Source organism: Asterias amurensis, chromosome 4 (assembly GCF_032118995.1).
Source record: "Asterias amurensis chromosome 4, ASM3211899v1".
Classification (NCBI taxonomy): domain Eukaryota; kingdom Metazoa; phylum Echinodermata; class Asteroidea; order Forcipulatida; family Asteriidae; genus Asterias; species Asterias amurensis.
In genome coordinates, this window is record NC_092651.1 from 21,853,377 (window position 1) to 21,871,216 (window position 17,840).

At 38.4% G+C, this 17,840-nt stretch overlaps 2 protein-coding genes across 2 annotated transcripts in view; one reads left to right on the forward strand and one right to left on the reverse strand.

Annotated features, from left to right (window-relative positions):
- LOC139936015 (uncharacterized) overlaps nt 1-17,840 on the reverse strand; it is a 135,344-nt gene that overhangs the window by 8,447 nt on the left and 109,057 nt on the right. The gene's annotated exons all lie outside the window — the stretch shown is intronic.
- Nucleotides 14,759-17,840, forward strand: part of LOC139936012 (guanylate cyclase soluble subunit alpha-2-like) — a 73,488-nt gene continuing 70,406 nt past the window's right edge. The window contains exon 1 of the mRNA XM_071930710.1: nt 14,759-15,994. Coding sequence (XP_071786811.1) covers nt 15,770-15,994 — 225 coding nt within the window. The 5' untranslated portion in view covers nt 14,759-15,769. The remainder of the gene's footprint in view (nt 15,995-17,840) is intronic.

Genomic DNA, 17,840 nt, shown 5'->3' on the forward strand with positions numbered 1-17,840 from the left:
TTAACTGGATCCCACTTTAGATTTCTCCTAAGGTCTTACTTTTACTTATTCAAAGCATCAAGAAAAACCCCAAAACAAAACAAAACAATTAGAACAATTTGATATCAGCTTGTCAAGAATGTTTATTTTAACCACAGACTGGCCAATAACGAAAAGAAGGTCAACAATATTAACTGCATTGATAACTTTCCAATTTTACATTTTTCTACAACAAACAAACAGTTTCACACAAAATATATTGTAATTTCGAAATCGATGAATGTTGTTGTATAGGCCTAACAGTAACTTTCCTGTACAACATGTTGCTTAAAAAAAAGGTACGGCGAATTTTTGATTAAAAAAAAAGATTAATGCATATAGTGGTATTTTAAACTTGCTTATTTTACAATTTGTCGCGACAAAACCCAACTTAACACAAACATTTTGTAAATAATGCATTTAGCCTACTGGGCTACTATAGTAAAGTTCTCATTTTGTATTTTGTCACACAAAAAACCAACCTATCAGGAACTATTTTGGTACTTAATTTTTCAATGAAGTTACAGTACCCCTGTTTCATCAATACATCATAGAACTGCATTTAAAAACATGTCTAGTATTTCTTCTTGGCACGCATTCCGAAGACATTAGAGGAATAAAATAATGAAACAGATGTGGCACACCATGCTGTGAAGTTGAAAACCCACGCGGGATGTTACCTCAAACACCACGGTCAACTGTTTCTCTCATTCAATGAACTCAAAACCGAAGTCTATGGGTTCAGGGATTTCTTGGCCATGTTGTAAATTGTGTCTCCTCGATTAGGAAGCAGATGCGAGAGGCCGCTTGCTGGGGAGTTTTAAAAACAATCAATTCAGAGAAGGAGGAGGGGGAATATAAATTGACTATTGTCATCTTCATTTAATATTCGTATAGCGTTTGTAGTGAGAGCATCATTGCATATGTCAGTAAGATTTGTAACTTTGCACGGTAAAATGACGATATAGAAAGGTTTGCAGAACACCATGTAATGAAAATCTCTAAATGAGTTGGGGGTGATTCTTCAGATGTCAATACTCTCCTTTGAATCAAATTATGGTTAAGAATTAAAATCAATACAGATTGTTGTTTTTTTTTGACTGGGGAGGGACACTTTTTGAAGTCGTCAAACTTAAACTGTCGTCACATTCCCTGATCCTGTTAATGTAGTTTTAATGATAGTGTTAAGAGGAGTCAGGCTAATTGTATACAAACTTCGTGCTCAAAGAAGTAACTTCTTAATCATAACTACTTTAACCTAAATACCAGAACTGTTTGTGTGTGAATAATTAAATACTAAACATTTCGAGATGGTATGCACAGCTTATGTTGTAACAGCATTAAGCTGTCTATGTTGTTTAAATCATGTACAGACTTGCTTAGTGTAAGGTAGACGGATTTAACAGGTGCTGATTATACGCTGTACTTTAAGGCGTGGTTTGACCGAAGAGCAAGTTGAACGATCTGCTATATTATGATGTGCCTTTAGGGCGTGGTCGGACGAAGAGCAAGTGCAACGTTCTATACACTGCAGAACTGCTAACATTTGCATCATATGCAATCAGGAAGAGTTTGTACAACAACCAGGAAGATAATTAAAATTACAATCAACGTGAACAATACAAACAAGTTATGATTGTTAAATTTGTTCCCCAGAACATTGACAGATTGGTTTATTCCCAAGGAACGCTTCGCAGAGTCAGGGAGAGTTGGCAGAGAAAGTAAAATATTATATACGCTGTACTTTAGGGCGTTGTTTAACCGAAGAAAAATATCAATGTTCTTTACGCTGTTCAGGGCGTGGCCTAACCAAAAAGAAAGTTCAAGTGTTCTATACACTGTATCTAAGGGCGTGGTCTGACAAAAGAGAAAGTTCAATATTCCTATACGCTGTACTTTAGGGGAGGTCTATAGCCAAAGAGAAAAATACACAGTTATCAAGGGCGTGGTCTAACCAAAGAGCAAGTTCAACTCTCTATGGTCTGTCACCAAAAGGTGGCATGATTGCCTGACACCACCACGCTCAGATTTCACGACGATCTACGTCAGTAACGTGAAACTCTTGCGCACAGTACAGGTTGAGGCTAGACATCTACTATTTCAATGATTTGAAAGACACAATAAAACACTGAGTTATTCAGTGCGGTGCTCATGCTTTGGGTTGAAAGCCCGGTCACACAGGCCTCGATAACGAGAACAAAAACGAGAACGAAAACGAGAACGAAAACGAGCACCATAACGAAAACCATTAACAATGCATGCCATCGATTGGTTGAACAAGCGTGCGCGTATTCTGCGTGGAACAATTCAACCAATAGATTGCATTCTCTTTGCGGCGTCGGGGTCGTTATCGTTTTCGTTGCCACTACAGTGTGACTCGGCCTTTAAACACTCGACTGTTAACTTCCACCACTAAGCACACTGAAGGTTAAATCATTCCATCATTACCACTTCAATTCTGAAATGCATAACAGGCTGAACATCCTTAAACAAAAACAACCCTCTGTCTCCATCAGTAACTGTACAAAGTGATCAAAATAATTCCACTCGTAGAAGCACGCGACGAAAATCGATAGTTTTATTATAAGACAAGGGGAGGGGGTGGGGGTTACTTATCAAAGTATGGCCAATTAAAACAACGTTTGCCCTTGCATTCCTCTTAAACAAACCCCTTGTCAGCGTTCTTGTTAGTGTCTGCCTATAAAGATTATCAGACGAGTGGAGGCAAAAACAAACACATCTGCGTGTAGGTAAAAAGAAAATAGTTTTCAAAACAATTTAAGTGACTACATTAAAAGCTTGTACAATGTAACATTTTATTCAATATGTTATTTCATTTTATTTAATTTGCAACTAAATTATCAAACTTTGATAAGTCCAGAGTGCAAATAGGAACACAACGGGTATGAACGTGCCCCCGTAGGCCCCCTTCCAAGGTACACCACATAGACAAAACTATATTGCTGCGAATAATCGGGATACATTTAAGAAATGCCTTTTGCATTCTCCCAGTTTTTTGCTCATAATAAACTACTCGATCCTATTAAAAGCGAATCAACCTAAAGTGCAAACACATAACTTAAAGGCAGTGGACACTATTGGTAATTACTCAAAATAATTATTAGCAAAAAACCTCACTTGGTAACAAGTTAAAACATTGTGAGAAACGGCTCCCTCTTAAGTGGAGAAGTTTTCGAGAAAGAAGTAATTTTCCACCAATTTGATTTCGAGACCTCAAGTTTAGCATTTGAGGTCTCGAAATCAAGCATCTGAGCACACAACTTCGTGTGACAAAGGTGTTTTTTTCTTTCATAGTTATCTCGCAACTCCGACAACCACTCAAGCTCAATTTTCACAGGTTTGTTATTTTATGCATATGTTGAGATACACCAAGTGAGAAGACTGGTCTTTGACATTTACCAATAGTGTCCACTGGCTTTAACAAAAGAATATTGAGAATAATCCACATTGCAATTAAGCAGATCATGCAAAATTGCAGCTTATCTTTAACAATCTAGCTGGACACAAACAAACGAGCGTTGACCCCCCCCCCCCCCCCCCTCCAGTATATGACAGAATAAAACAGGTGATATCCGAGACTAAAAATGCTCACGAAGATGTCATCATTTTTGAAGCCATACCCCACCCGTCCGCAAACTCTCATCGCCCCGTTGAATTCCTTGCAGCTGGCCCAGTCGCGTTGCATCGACACCGTACAAATAAAGAATTCAAACTGCGCGTGGGACGGGCGTGTGGGTAGGTGGACAGTTTTTAATTGAAGGAGTCTGGCTTGAGCGCAACTGTAATTTATTGTTTTAAATTCTTCCGCTCCAGAATATTGTAACTTTATCTACTGAATGGTGATAGGGCTGGTTGTATACGTGTCCTTCTTCTCTGACAACTTAATTAGCTGCACGGAAGGAGATGTTCTTGTTTTATTTTATGGCATTGATGAATGCGACGTCACTAAAATATTTATGCAGCAAGAAGAGCCCGGCAGCCGATTTCACGAAACGTTTGGATTAATCCTATATCGAGTTAGGACGAGTAACTCGCCCTAACTTATAGTGGGTTCAAGGCGTTATACGCCTTTTGATACGGAATTTCACTCGTCCTAAGTTAGGAAATTAATCGTAGGTTAGGAAGAGTTTGGTGAAATCGACGGCAGAATGGGATGGAGATATTTGTTCCATTGGCCTCATGGATATAAGACATATGAAGCTCTACAGGCGGGAACAAGATTACAAGTCTCTAACCTTACATTGAAATGGTATAACATGCCATTGGGTGACAGCAAACCAAATACATGTTGATAACTAACCACGCAATGCCTCAAATCCCATGCACACTATAGACTGAACTACGAGAGAGCGAGTTTTACCAAACACATTCTCCTCGCATTCGCTATCCACACCTCTGACCTTCCAGGTTTGAGATATCCAATTTTGAATTTTCCCGGTACACCCCAATTCACCATCTCTTATAAATTGTGATTCATATTTTGTTCACAGTTTTATGTTCCCTACTTAACCTGTTAAGGTTGTAAGGTCTACTAATAATGCACTTGACCATGTTTTACTGAACATATCAATTCTTTCCTTTGTGAGATCAAATGATTTCATTTTGTTACTTAAGTTGACTTGTAATCTGACCACTTAAAGAGTTCTCCAAATGAATCAAACTCCCTCTTACTCAATAATTTAAACCAACTGGTTACTGGTGGTTTCGAGTATCGATACTCCTTAAAGGTATGGTAATATATTGTTTTTTTGTCAGCGTAATGCTGATTTTATAGGCAAGAAATTCACCTGTAAAAGTTTCAGCTCTAAACAGAAAAACAGTTCACAGGAGCGTATAATCCGTTCGCGTTTTACAGCGACTATGAGAGGTACAACCGACACTATGGCCGCACCACAAACGTACACCAAGGACATTTGTTGACATGCATTTAATGATTTCTAAGCAACAGGGGAATTTCAATAATTTTGCAGGATATTTGGCAGGGAACAATTATTTCGCATTTCAGATGAAACAATTTCGCAGGATGCTTATACTAACATCACCATCATTATAACGAGGGTTGCTTTCGAAGAGAAGTTACATTTCCCACCACAAAGTATCACCCTAACTGCAATTGCATTGACACATTAAATAATAGCTCACATCTATTTTAATACCAAAAGTAGAATATAAAAAAAACAAAAGCAACGATAGGAAGAGAAAACACGGAGAAAACATGAAGCGTGTGGAACACAATACCTTTCACACCATGAAAAAGAATTGCATGCACTTTTAAACATTTATCACGACTTATAAACATATTTAATCGAATTGAATTGTAAAAACGAGAGAGAGAGAGAACAAATATGATGCCCAAAATCTAGAGATGAAAGCTTCTCTAATGTGTAATTCTATAAACTCGACTCACAAAGGTTATAGTTTCCATCGTCGCCTCTAGTCTGCCTCAGGTTCGATTCTGTCCTTACGGTAAATGTCAACAAACAAAGCCCTCGAACAAATATTCCCGCCTTTTTTACATTGCAAAATATCGATTCTGGCCACCTTAAAACAATGTTTTGCCAAATACTTCTCCACCTGCAAGGTATTTAAATACTGTTGATACACCAAACATTTGTTCATTTTTGTGTTTGTTTTGAGAAGTGCTTCGGTAGGAGGACAATTCAAATAGACAAGTTCAAGATAACTTGAAAGTCGTCAGACATTGTAGGTTGTTCAACTTGACTTAATGAAATTTACTTAAATGCACTGGATACCTTATGACAACTCTTTGAAATTTGTTGCTAAATCGGGAATCGAAGTTGCAAGCACATAATGAAGGAAAAATACACTTGTTGCATATTGTTTGCTTTGAGACGACTCAGAAAGGCTTCAGACGACCTGAACCACTTTAGTGAGAAATTACATCTTTCTCAAAACTGCGTTACTTTCAACAACTCTACATTGCTTGATGCATGGAGCATTTCAAAACTTGCCCTACGCCTTTAATGATACCAAGCAGTCTTCAAGACAAACGCGTTCCTCGATAAGTTATGCTGGTTCAACAAGTCTAGATTTTATTCACAAATTGTGAAACCTGTGAAAATGTCATCGGACATCTTTTGAATAACATTAAATGATCACAATTGTTTTAGGAGATGAGACTAATAAGAAGTCGGCACTGCCGGCACTGTTGATGCGTTCTTGCTTAAGGCCTACCGCATAAAACACCTTCGCACAAATCCAGTTAATCTGAACCTAAATCTGAATTATATAGTCGGCAAAACATCCCAAATGGAAACATCACACCATTTTGTGTGTGTAGAGAAGACAATGTAGAAAAATCAGTGTTAGGCGTGGGAGGAGAACCGCTGTATAGGGAAAACCCTAGACTTGATTCAAGTCCCATCGTGTGAGAGGTCCAGCATATCACCCCAACTTACTATAAAACAGCACGTAGCATACAGTACAGTGCGCGCTCGCTGTTAAAGGCAGTGGACACTATTGGTAATTGTCATAGACTAGCCCTCACAGTTAGTGTATCTCAACATATGCATAAAATAACAAACCTGTGAAAATTTGAGCTCAATTGGTCGTCGAACTTGCGAGATAATAATGAAGAAAAAACACCCTTGTCACACGAAGTTGTGTGCGTTTAGATGGTTGATTTCGAGACCTCAAGTTCTAAACTTGAGGTCTTGAAATCAAGTTCGTGGAAAATTACTTCTTTCTCGAAAACTATGGTACTTCACAGGGAGCCGTTTCTCACAATGTTTTATACCATCAACCTCTCCCATTACTCGTTACCAAGGAAGGTTTTGTGCTAATAATTATTTTGAGTAATTACCAATAGTGTCCACTGCCTTTAAAATGTGGTATCGAGAATGCGGAACAGGTTGTGGAACAGGTTGGGGAATGCAGAGCATCACAAAACAGTAGTTTCCTGTGGGGATGGCACGGGATCGGGACTTGAGTCAAGTCTAGGAAAACCCACGCAGTCAGATAGGGACTGAACAACCCAATCAACATGCAAGGCTCCAGTCCGGGCTCGAACCGTGGTCCACAGAGATGAAAGATAGGGACAGAATCCACTGAACAAACCCGACGGCCCCTGTTCATTTTTAAAATGTATTAGACGCAACAAAGAGAGGATTTCAAAAGTGAATTTCGGATCGCCCGGTCTCTAATCATACTTCCTGCGAATACGGAGCAAGACGTCACATGGATGCTTCCGCAGTGAATGTTTTGCATGAGTTGAACACAGTTCAACTGTTTGGAATCATTCGTTGCAAGTTTGTGACGTCGCAAGAAGTATGAACCCGGGCTTTTAGAGCTCATGATGTACATCCATTTCCCGAGAATCGATATATACGTGCAACCTGGGAATTGGCTTCGAACTGCGTCATAGACCTTTCCATAAACACCCATTGCGCTAGCGCTAACTGTTGATTGAGGTGCATGCTGGTTTGGATAGGGTTCAAACTTGAGTGCTTTACCTAGACAAGCGCGCGAGGTCTGTGTTTTTTTTGCGCAATATTGAAAGTGGTTCATTGACCAACCATGTAAGGAATTTGATGAAAACTCCCGCGTGCAGCACGCGATATTTAAGCGTCATGCACAGTTGTGCGTTTGGAAAGAGGAAGATTTATTAGCCCGTCAATATGATCGACTTAACATTGTGTGACGTCAAGTAAGAACTCTGTCACGTGACTTTGCAGACACCAGGTACGTCAGGGATGCACCCTGACGTACCTCAATAATCCATGTATTTTTTTAACCTACTATTAATGCTTGCAATGTGTAACAATGTTTTGTATTTGAGATTTAATTTCTCTTTTAATACTTCAAGTCACCTGGAAGTGGTATTTTTTCAAAATAAAGCTTTTGTCACTAATATATGTGTTTTGATGAGTGGAATGTGAATAAACAGTTAACTAAGGTTTTAAAAAATCAGTTCTTATGTTATTTACAAATTTAAGAGTAGACCCCGACCCGAGAGGGCGCTGTTCGTGACGTCAATCGAGGCAGACTTTGCCTGTAATGCGTAGAGTAAACACAATTGCAAAGTACATGTGCGGACCAAGTCGTGAGTTTGTACGTTTCAAAAACATTTTTTTTTGTTTTTTTTTCCGGTAATGCCGACCAGGTGTATTGCTGCTGAATGCAGAAAAACACTTTTTGAAATGTACCAACTCACGACTTGGCCGTACATGTACTTTGCACGTCTGTTTACTATACGCATTGCAGGCAAAGTCTGCCTCGATTGACGTCACAAAAGGGGTAGGCGGAGTCAGCCCCCCAAACAACTTTATATATTTTTTAAACACATAAATCGTGACAAACAATTACTAAAAAAATTGTTTTATTGTTCGTAAGCATATACTCTTATGTTTCAAAGAAAAAAAAATCTATTTCCAGGTGACTTTCAGGATTTCTATTGATTAAGTTTGTTGTTGAATGTTTTTAAGAATGTTTACTCCCGTTGTTATAATTCCGTATTTTTTTATGTTTTAGTTTGTCTATTTTTCCATGTTCAGCGCCCTAGAGCATGTTTACACATGATTAGGGCGCTATACAAGTTTTGGTATTATTATTATTATTACCCCACTAAATAGGAAGAAAACAGAGCGTCTGCCTCATTGAGATTTTGTAGGACCTCAAAATAATCTATTCCAACCAGATTTGAGAGAGAGCCCAAGAAACGGGATACAGTTTAACAAAAATATTTGTGCCCGATTGTGACATGGGGGTTGTTGACTTCCAACTTGAGGTATTTTAGATGACAGAGGCCCCTCTAATAAATGGTCCTATTTGCCAAGAGGTGATAGGGACACTTTTCAAGATTGATGCTCTGACGTTCAGAAAGGAGAATAATTCGACGGGCCCTGGTGAACTCCCGATTTTAAATTGAACAGAGGATAACAGTTCAAGAGTCAATGACCCACCTCCCCTTTTATTCTTAAAGCTGTGAGACTTCCAAGTATTTGTTGTGTATTACATACATATTTAAGCATTTCGCACTGTATACAATGCGAGTTTTACTTAGTTGATGGGGTGGACCCTTAGCGATATTGACGACTTTTTTTCCTGCTTTTCTTGCGCGGCAATTTTGTTTCTGCACTACGACATTGCCACTGTCGTAGTGCTTTTTAATGTGAATTTGTTTTCTTCTAAACCGATTCAAACAGGGGAATCCTTAAAAACAAAATCAGAATTTTTTTTAGGATGGCATTTCAAAGAATAAAAATTCATGCGGGCGACGAGCCCGATCAGCATTCAGCATTTTCACTGTATGCTATAAGAGTTTATTTAGTGTGGATGGAAGACCCTTGGCGATATTGACGACTTATTCCTAAACTTTTCTAGCAGTTCAGGCATGCAGGCGAGCCCCTCTCAGCGTCTTAGAGACACAAGTTGAGTATCCTTCCTTTCAACTGATACAAAGCGGGTCCTTTCAACTTATATTATCTTGAATCTGTCCTTGCCTAAGGAGACCCCGGATGCCGAGATGCTACTCCCCGGATGCGGGCCGAGTACATCAGTCGACCCTCCCTGGATGCATCAAATCTCTCCCCGCCAATTTGCCGCTTTGTATCACTCAGTAAATCTTCGAGGGATAGAATAATGTCTGCGTGATCATCCCAGTTACTCCCTCCAGGGGGTATACGTCTTGTCTTTGTGGAGTTATTCACCTCCTTCAGGCCACCTTGTCTTTGGACGGACTTAAAGGAATCTGTAATTGAGGGTTACTGACCTTTTTCTGAGAATATATATATTTGTTATCTCCACCCAGAGGGACTGGTGTATAGTTTTGTCAGCTTCCTATTATCTGTTTAAAAACTTGTCACGCATGAAATAAGACTTTTCTTTGTTTAACTTCATGTAATGTCTTGTTGAATCAGCAAGAGATGTCGCATACAAGCTCTCTCTGTCAACACATCACTTGTTTAAACTGTTTACATTGCATCAACCGCCTGTCTAAACTGTACATAATCAAATTCTCCGAATTGTACCAATCTTCCTTAAAGACGTTGACATGCATTTCAAGACATCTTTTCTAGATTGTGGATATTTTTATGCTTGATCAAGAGGCACTTTTTATAGCTTTGTCAGCTTCGTGTTAGCCTTTTTGTGGTGGTGGTCCGTATTGTGGGTCTTGTCCTTTGTTGGTTTAATTGTTTGTTTGTTTGCTTGTTTGTTTGGATAGTTTTTAGGTATCTGAAATCTCACAAATTTGTGCAACAAGGGTGTTTTTGCTTTCACTTTTCTCTTGCAACTTCTATGACCTAATAGAGCACATATTTCAACAAATTTGTTATTTTATGCAAATACGTCAAGTGAGAATACTGCTGTCGATTTCACAAAGAGTTAGGACTCGTCTTATCTCGAGTTAGGACGAGTAACTCGTCCTAACTTAGGATTAATCTTAAGGTCTGCATGCTACAGTGCAGGGTTGGGACTCGTCCTAAGTCCTAAGATTAGTCTTAAGTTAGGAAGAGTTTTGTGAAATCGACGGCTGGTCTTTGACAATTACCAAATAAAAGGTGTCCAGTGCCTTCACAAGCTGACGAGTACATGTCGGAAATGAACGACGAGACAGTGACCTGTCCTGTGCGTGGGCTATATAGTCTAATCGATACACTACGACCATGATCGGGTACAGGTGTGCTAAAGCACGATCCTCCAGGGTCAATCTATTGCATAAAACCCCACCAATGTTTCATGCAAAACCCATGTAATAAATCCACACTTACACATCATCATCATATATTAAGTGCAAAGTTAGCCATTTTGGTTTTACACCGGGGTGTGTCAGCGCTGTATACTCAGTACTTTTCCGAGTCAAGTGAACAACAAATATCACAGGCATATTACTCGGGTGGGATCCGAACCCATGACCATTGCAATTCTAGTGTCTTACCATTTAAGACTTCCGGGATTTCCCGGTAGCCAGAGGCAGAACGAATCCTAAAAGGGGAAAATTGTGTGGTTTTCTACCTAAGTAGTCAGACCAGAAAGGTTCTGGGAAGGGAAGGTATATATACGTTTGGAAATCACTTAAATTATCACTTAATCAAATGAATGACACTATAAACTGTTGAGTGGAAGCCTACAACAGCCTCCGAGAGTTATGATAAAGCATTAAAGGCAGTGGACACTATTGGTAATTACTCAAATAATTATTAGCATAAAACCTTACTTGGTGACAAGTAATAGGGAGAGGTTGATGGTATAATCAATTTTTTTTTAAAAATGTTTCCTCTGAAGTGATATATAGTTTTCGAGAAAGAAGTAATTTTCTACGAATTTGATTTCGAGACCTCAAGTTTAGAATTTGAGGTCTCAAAATCAACCGTCTAAACGCACACAACTTCGTGAGACGAGGGTATTTTTTCTTCCATAATTATCTCGCAAGTTCGATGACCGATTGAGCTCAAATTCTCACAGGTTTGTTATTTTATGCATATGTTGAGCTACACCAACTGTGATGGCTAGTCTTTGACAATTACCAATAGTGTCCACTGCCTTTAAATGAGAACCATTTCACTTCAGAGTAATGTGGTTACGTAAAAATATATAGGTTTTAAGTCACACAAGCTGAATGTGAGAAGCGTTCCTTCTCTGGATGTCAACCCCCCCCCCCCCCATTTTTTGTTGTCCTGTTTTGTTGTCTTCTCTCCAGAAGACGATCAGAGCATACTGATCGAAACGTCGAGTTAAACCAACGGTTCTTTTCAGAACCACCTCAACTCATTTAGAGATCATTACATGGTGTTACCGCAAACTCTTCTATATATTGTCCTGCACTGTTTCACAATTTTTGATACTTTTATGAGTTGATCATCAATCATTATTTATCGTTACATATGAAAGTATCATCGATAGTTACCTATAAGAGTTTTATTCATTTTTTATTAACTTATTATATATTAATTTGTTAAGCCAATCATTACGTTGTACAGAGGACAACTCCTTATTGTATTTAGTGTCCTGTCTTTGTCCGTTTGATATTGTTTTGAAGTAATCCAGTTTTCTAGAGAAATGTACCAATGCTATGCTTCACCTTGTTTCCTACATGTTGACATAAAAGTGTTTTTGTTTACAGTCAAGTTTGGCCTTCAACAAAACTAATTATAATCGTACTAACTGTAAACATGTTGTATTGATTTTGTGCCAACTGTTTAAAATTGTCCTCATACAACATATATTTACTGTCATTGACGATGTCAATATGAAATAAATGTCTCATTGAATTGAATTGAAGTATTTATGGAAATATAAACTAAACAAATAAATTAACAAACTCTTGATGTCAAAGCAGAAACTTCAATTTGACGAGCACGTTTATTTCATTCAACCGCTCCTACAATGTATAAACACATTAGCTACAGCCGTTGCAGAAATATAAATCACGGGGTAAAATATTAAAATAATGCTATCAAGCACGTTGACAGCTTTTGCAAAGTGTTTTCTGCAAATTACTGACATCATAAATTTAAGCTGCTTTCCCAGGGCTGAGGCCGAGCTATTGTAATTTTTCACTCAGGTTGTTTTAATGACTGCTTATACGTCATAGCTTAGTGTCCTTTAATTTGATGTTATTTTACTGGACTAGAATACTTTTATATAGGATTTGAGGCAACGCTTAGTGAGGTATCAATATATATATTTGAACAATATTTATTTGATATATCAATTATAATAGTTTTGCGTTTAGGCGCTTTAGAGTTATTAACATCCACAATATATCGACACAAAATACAGACGACAGTAGAACAGAAGGCCTTCGAACTCAATGTGAATTATTTTGAAAGAAAGCCATAAACGAGTTATATATGTGAACTAATTATTGTTTTTCTTCTTCTGAAGACGAGCAGAGTTTATAGTTTATTCTTAGACGTTATCAATATTATTTGAGATGTTCGTTTGATTTATAATAAAGAGTGACTTGTAATAATTTTGTATCTGTGTCGATTTCCACCGTTTTATTGTTTTGAATATTTCTTTTATGTCAACATCGAAAAAAGGTTCCCGCATCCTTCGTTATATGCCTAAAACAAATTCGCTCTGAAAACTGAACTACAGTATTTTTGTACCATTGCACTTTAAAAAACGTTGCGGGGTAAAATGTACATACGATCAATTTAATAACCTGCATGGACTGCACGGTCCTCGACCGCTAAAATGCTTTTTAAATGCAGTGTTTACTTGCGGCGAGAACGTAAAAAAAAAAGATATACTTGAACAAGGTTGCTTGATTCCGAGCTTGATTTCTACTTCAATATGCTGTAATTGGTAACAATGTGACATGGTCCGTGATGTAAAGAGGCACGTAAAGAGGCACTTAAAGGCACATAGACACTATGGTAATTACTCAAAATAATTGTAGATATAAATCTTGCACAAGTAATGGAGAGCTGTTTATAGTATAAAAACTTTGTGAGGAACGGCTCCCCCTGAAGTAACGTAGTTTTTCAGAAAGTGGTAATTTCTCACTTAAAAATTAAAAGACTTCAGCCCTAGAGCCTTTTAGACATCTGAGAGCACACAAATTTGTGCAACAATGTTTTTTTTTCCATTATTCTTTTGCAACTTCGATCACCAATTGGGTCAAAATTTTCACAGATTTTTCTATAACAAGTGAGAATACTGGTCCAGTGCCTTTAACGTATGCCAAACAACAAATAGCAGTTAACTATTTATTAAGAGCCTTCATGACTGACTTGGGATTTCAATTTACCAAATTTGATGTGATTATTGAGCAAAAAATCTGAACCTCGCAGATGAAGTTCTTTGAAAACAAAACTGAAAGGGGTTTCTTCCCCATTCAATTAATATAAAGTACAAAAGGGCTTCATATTTCATTTTAGCTAAAGTCACGAAGTCTTATTGCTGACAGTGGTTTACCGAACACAAGTAAGTCGCTTGGGATCTTTTGAAAAAAAATGTTTCAATTTTCCGTCCAAAGAGTTTTTAAGTGTCCATCATTAAAAGTGGCTTCTTGAATCGGGACAAATATACAACTTGCCTTTTTGAGATAATGATGGAACCTATTGACGTGTACTCTTTGGTTTGGGTTTTGACAAAGACACTTATCAAATGATAGTAGTGTGTGGTTTTTGTGTATAGTTCTAATTTAGTTTTCAAATAGTTAAAGCATTGGTGTCCTCGTGTTAAAGTCCCCACTTCCTTCCAGTAGGCATTGAGATATGGTTGACGCTCTTGTAGTGCACTGTTTGGTTTAAATGTATACAGACAACTTTAATACCCAAATCTAACAGTGCCATTGTAATGGATCTATATTTTGAAATTGACTATTGGAAGTTAATGAAAATAGGTTGCTCGTATTAAAAATACATAAAAGTTAAGAAAGTATGATCGCAAATGCTCCTTTCTCGAAGAACGGAGAAATAGCAATACGTACATAGCATCTCATTTAGAAGGATTTGTCTCACCAGATTTGTAATACGCCACAGTACATTAATTTGAGTCGGTTGGTGAATGACACTAATACAGTACATCTATCAGCCGCTCATCAATATATCTCACAGCTAGCTACGCGATCATTGGTCGGTCCTTCCCTCTAGTTCAGAGACGGAAAAGGCCCTCTCTTGGTGAGAAAGAGCCAGTCGTGTTTATCCCGTACGTTTTTTCCCTCTTGCTTAACGCGGCCTTGGGATGAGCGGGGGATGTTGCCGGCTTGCGATAGATGGAAATTTGCCGTGTGGAATGCATCCTTCGACTGTGCTTGCAGCGGGACACCGAGCTACTAAATGACATGGCGGATAAGCCAACAGATTAGCACCACTCTAGGGGGATGGAATAAGAGTTACTACTGGCGTATCAAGACTCCTTAGCTCGTGCATAATTCCGACCCATTTACCGGAGACATATCTCTTCGTATTCTTCCTACTCAGTGTGTATATGACTTCAGGAGGATTGTTCACCCGTGTGTGTTTTCTTGGGGGCTGTATGCTGATTGCAGTACTATACGGACAGGTATACATTAGATACCAACAAAACAGTAAGACTATATATCGCTGTATATAAAACAGTGGAGTCAAATTGCACTTGTATATTGCACCTGTGTTTGATAGCATTCAACATTGATGGTATGCATGTATTGACATCAGTTTTAATATTACCGGTCTACATGTCGGAACGATGGGAGCGCAATGATGTTGTGGTGTACGTGTAAAACCATTGCCCGCTAGCATTACACTGTCTAACTGTGTATAGCCAGTCAATGCCACTATAACCGTCGTTGTATAACTAACATCAAACAAGGCGTTGATCCGTCACTCCACAAATAAGCCAGCGCAATCGACTAATCAGCCGAACCAAGTTGGACCTCGCTATATATATATCTAAAAAGTTAGCTTCACTACACGCCAGTTCAACCCACATGGGAACAGTGTCCTCCTGTCATGGCGTTGTATCAAGCTCAGTCCTGACTTCCATCAAGCGAACAACCATGAGATCCGAATGGATGTGACACGGCAACTCGTGACTCTTACAATTCAATTAAAGATTTCGTTTAATCTCATCATCGCGTGGTTGAACTAAAGGTAGTGTATCCACACAACGCTAACAAACTTCATATCATATACCGGTAGTGCACTCCACGGAACCAGACTATAAGTTGATACCTTTTCGACACCTTGGTCTCATCGCTCCTGATTTTGTTTCAGCGGAGAAAAGGAAAAACACAAATTTCTTGATTTGAAAACAAAAACCCAAACAACATTCGAAAATGTGTAGCTATATGAGAGGTAAGTCCACCCCGAAGGAGATTTCACCTGAGGATGATGAAAGCCAGGGGTTTCACCTCTCACCATCGATGCTCACAGCACCAAATGAGGTATCAACAGCCTCAATGGTGTCTGTTGCTGGTGAGGCTGAGTCGGACGAGCCTTTAAGAAGGAGATTAGATCTGAGGAGTCTCAGTGAAGGAGTTGCAGCACTCGTCTTCCCATCGGTAGGTAACACATTTTCGTTTTTATTCAAATTGACTTTTTATTAACAGAACTTAACAGTAAACCTTTCCAAGTGTAAAGCATTATATTATTATAATCCTGCATTGTGGAGGGGTCATGACCTAGTGTCTTTGCATTATTGATTATTGGTATTATCGACTATTACAAAATATCCATTATTGATTACTGTGGTTGCCTCTTTCGTACAATTGTGTCCACTTGTGTTTAAATTATCTCAAGTCTTCCCAGGGGTAAAATAAAAGGGGTATATCATACTCCCTACAGTGTGGCGGAGTCACGACCGAGTGTTATTTGACATTATTGAATAGATGTTATCGATAATTACTCTATATCTCATTGATTATTGACTGTTACTAAATCCCTCACTGACTACTGTACGATATTGTCCATCATTGTTATGTTTAAATTATTTCAAGTAGGGTTACACATTTCACAGCGTGGTACCTCTTGAATCCGCTTCGTATTGAGCTGTTCTAGGGAACACTGACCTCTTTGAGGTCATACCCAGCTGGGACATCTTTATATCATTACAGCAGGTCATATGTGGCATACACCACTATGACATCACCGTGCAACCCACTGTGACCTCATATTATGTGTACCCGACTATGATATCTTAATTTCATACCAGGTCATTTGTACCATACTATGACCTCTTCATCTTACCCCACCATGACCTATTCATATCAAGGGATTTAGTGAACCCTACTATGACCTCCTCATATCATACCAGTAGTTCATAATGTGCACCCAAGTATGACCTCTTTATATCAAGTGTACCCCACCATGACCTCTTCATATCATACTATTAGGTCATAGTGTACCTCACCATGACCTCTTGAAATAATACTGGTATGTACATAAAGTATGACCACTTCATGACCTCTTGAAATAATACTGGTATGTACCTAAAGTATGACCACTTCATACTGGTAGGTCATATCTGTACCTTATAAGGTCATATCTGTACCTTATAAGTATGATCTCTCTGTATCATGTGTATTCACACTACGACCTCGTCATATTTCATAGAAGTAGGTCATATAATCATGTGTCCCACTACGACCTCTTCAAACCATTATGACCTCTTCACATCATACCGGTAGATCAAGTATGACCTCATCATATCACGGGGCTCATTTCACTCGACGTCAAACCCTGTCTGATAATGATTAATTCATTGCAAACTAATTTCTTATGCAACTTTCATATTTTTTTTGAACGACTCTAGGTCGATAAAATTACTTTCCTCAGGGGTCAGGTTGATCCGAAGATCGTGTAAATCTCAACCCTTTAACCTTTCGCAGATCCTATGAAGCCTTCCTTTTCATGTTGTAGTTAAAACCACTTTGTTAAATTAATAATACAATGGTATAATTTCTAACACTCATCTAACACTCATAATGTATGCATACATTATGAGTGTTAATAATTATAGCATGTACATGTACCAGTTCTTTCTCATAGACAAAAGGTCGGTGTTTACCTGCAATCATCCCAAGGTTTTCTTGCCTGCCCATATCTTCTTGTTACTGTTTTGTTATGTTTGTCCTTCCTGGGGCATCTCAACACGAGCCTCGGCTTCTAGATGAAGCCTCCATACTTAATTTATATATTCTCTGTCGTGTTAAAGGCAGTGGACACTATTGGTAATTACTCAAAATAATTATTAGCGTATAACCTTACTTGGTAACGAGTAATGGGGAGCTGTTGATAGTATACAACATTGTGAGAAACGGCTCCCTCTGAAGTAACGTAGTTTTCAAGAGAGAAGTAATTTCCACAAATTTTCAGATTTAGAATTTGAGGTCTCGAAATCAAGCATCT